General features: G+C 49.4%; 1 protein-coding gene across 1 annotated transcript in view; it reads right to left on the reverse strand.

Annotated features, from left to right (window-relative positions):
* DND1 (DND microRNA-mediated repression inhibitor 1) overlaps nucleotides 1-1185 on the reverse strand; it is a 2816-nt gene extending 1631 nt beyond the window's left edge. Inside the window, 3 exon segments of the mRNA XM_031060586.1 lie at nucleotides 1-3; nucleotides 6-86; nucleotides 1002-1185. The exon segment at nucleotides 1-3 is cut by the window's left edge and continues 366 nt beyond it. Of these exon segments, the coding sequence (XP_030916446.1) occupies nucleotides 1-3; nucleotides 6-86; nucleotides 1002-1185 (268 nt within the window).
* Nucleotides 1186-1819: the final 634 nt, after the last annotated feature.

Consider the following 1819-nt stretch of genomic DNA (forward strand, 5'->3'; position numbering starts at 1 on the left):
CGTGATCAGCGTGTCCTCGTAGATGTCCTGCGGCAGCCTGGCGATGTACACCTCGGTGCCGGCTGGCGGCGGGCCGCCCACCCAGCCTGCGGGGACACGGCTGTTAAAAACAACACCACACTCCCAGTACTAAAAGTGATTTCAGCATTCATTATAATAAAAAGGAAAGGCCTAAAGTGTGGGGGCCCCAGGCCAAGCAGGAGTGTTCCCTCAAGGATGCTGCAGCGCCGGCGCTGGGACTGCTCAGCAGTGAAGTCCCAATGTTCCACGTATGTGACGGTGTTCACAGGGGTCTTAGATCCTCATCTCTTCCCTCATCCTGACTCCATGTTTCAGAAGGCTTGATTTATTATTTTATGATATATATTATATTAAAACTATACTAAAAGAATAGAAGAAAGGATTTCATCAGAAGGCTAGCTAAGAATAGAGAAGGAAGAATGATAACAAAGGCTTGTGGCTTGGACAGAGTCTGAGCTAGCTGACTGTGATTGGCCATTAATTAAAACAACCACATGATACTAATCACAGATCCACCTGTTGTATTCCACAGCAGCAGATAACCATTGTTTACATTTTGTACCTGAGGCCTCTCAGCTTCTCAGGAGAAAAAATCCTAAGGGAAGGATTTTTCATAAAACGTGTCTGTGACACAGGTACAGCAGCACCCCCCTTCCCACTGAGGCCACCCACCTTCCCTGGATCAGATGCCCCTTTTAATCCTGTTTTTTGTCCCTCTGGATTGGTTTCTGTTGGGATCCTTCATTTGCATCAAGGTTTAAGGCGCTTGATTGGCCCATGACAGTTCTGTCCAGGCTGGCTGCTGTCGCTTGGGGAGAGATGCACTTTACTTAGGTGTCATTTCTTGTAACTACCCTTTTAACCCCTTTCACCATAACCAAACTATAGTACATTATTAACAATTATCAAGTATTTTACAGCAGTTTCTAACCTATTTTTAACAAGGGTGAATCCCCTCCCAGGGCCCCACTCTGCCGTACCTGGGGGGGGCCCCCCGTAGCGCCTCTGCCCGTTGATTTGCACCAGTTTGATGCCCGTCTCCTTCTCCCAGGCAAGCAGGGCCATCTTGCTGGCGTCATTGATTCCGTTGGTCCATGTCTGAAGGAGGAGATGGTGGTGGTGATTGTGTGAGCAAAGAGCTTTCAGCCTCCCAGCCAGGAGCATCCCAACCCCATGAGGGAACTGCAAGATCCATTGCTGGCCAGCATGTGGAGGGGCAAATGAACCCCTCTGCTCTCAGGGAACCCGAGGAGCCTCCCAATGCTCCCATCCCAAGGACTCCCCAAGCCTGCTCCACCTGACACAAAGTCCAGCAACTCTGTTAGAGCCCAAACAACAGTTTTCTACAGCCCTGCAAGGGCTTGGAAAGCCAAAACACAGGGACCAGCTGCCTGGTGCTGCAAGAGGGAGCTGGAGCACAGAGCCGAGGTGACCCATTGCATCATGACAGCTTTAAATGGAAAGACACTGGATTACATTGAATATTGGGAAGTAAATCATCCCTGTGAAGGAGGTGAGGCACTGGCACAGGGTGCCCAGGGAAGCTGTGGCTGCCCCATCCCTGGAAGTGTTCAAGGCCAGGTTGGATGGGGCCTGGAGCAACTTGGGCTAGTGGAAGGTTGCCTGCCAGCACAGAAGAGATAATATTAAAGAGAAACCAGAACTGACCACTGAACTGGAAAGCAGCTGAGTTATTATTACTGTCCTTGAAAATAGAACAGCTGCAAAGACAGTTACAGGAGGACAAAAAGGAAAACAAAAGTTGGAGGAAAAAAAATTAGCTAATGCTTACACGGGC

Source organism: Geospiza fortis, unplaced genomic scaffold (assembly GCF_000277835.1).
Source record: "Geospiza fortis unplaced genomic scaffold, GeoFor_1.0 scaffold413, whole genome shotgun sequence".
Taxonomy (NCBI): domain Eukaryota; kingdom Metazoa; phylum Chordata; class Aves; order Passeriformes; family Thraupidae; genus Geospiza; species Geospiza fortis.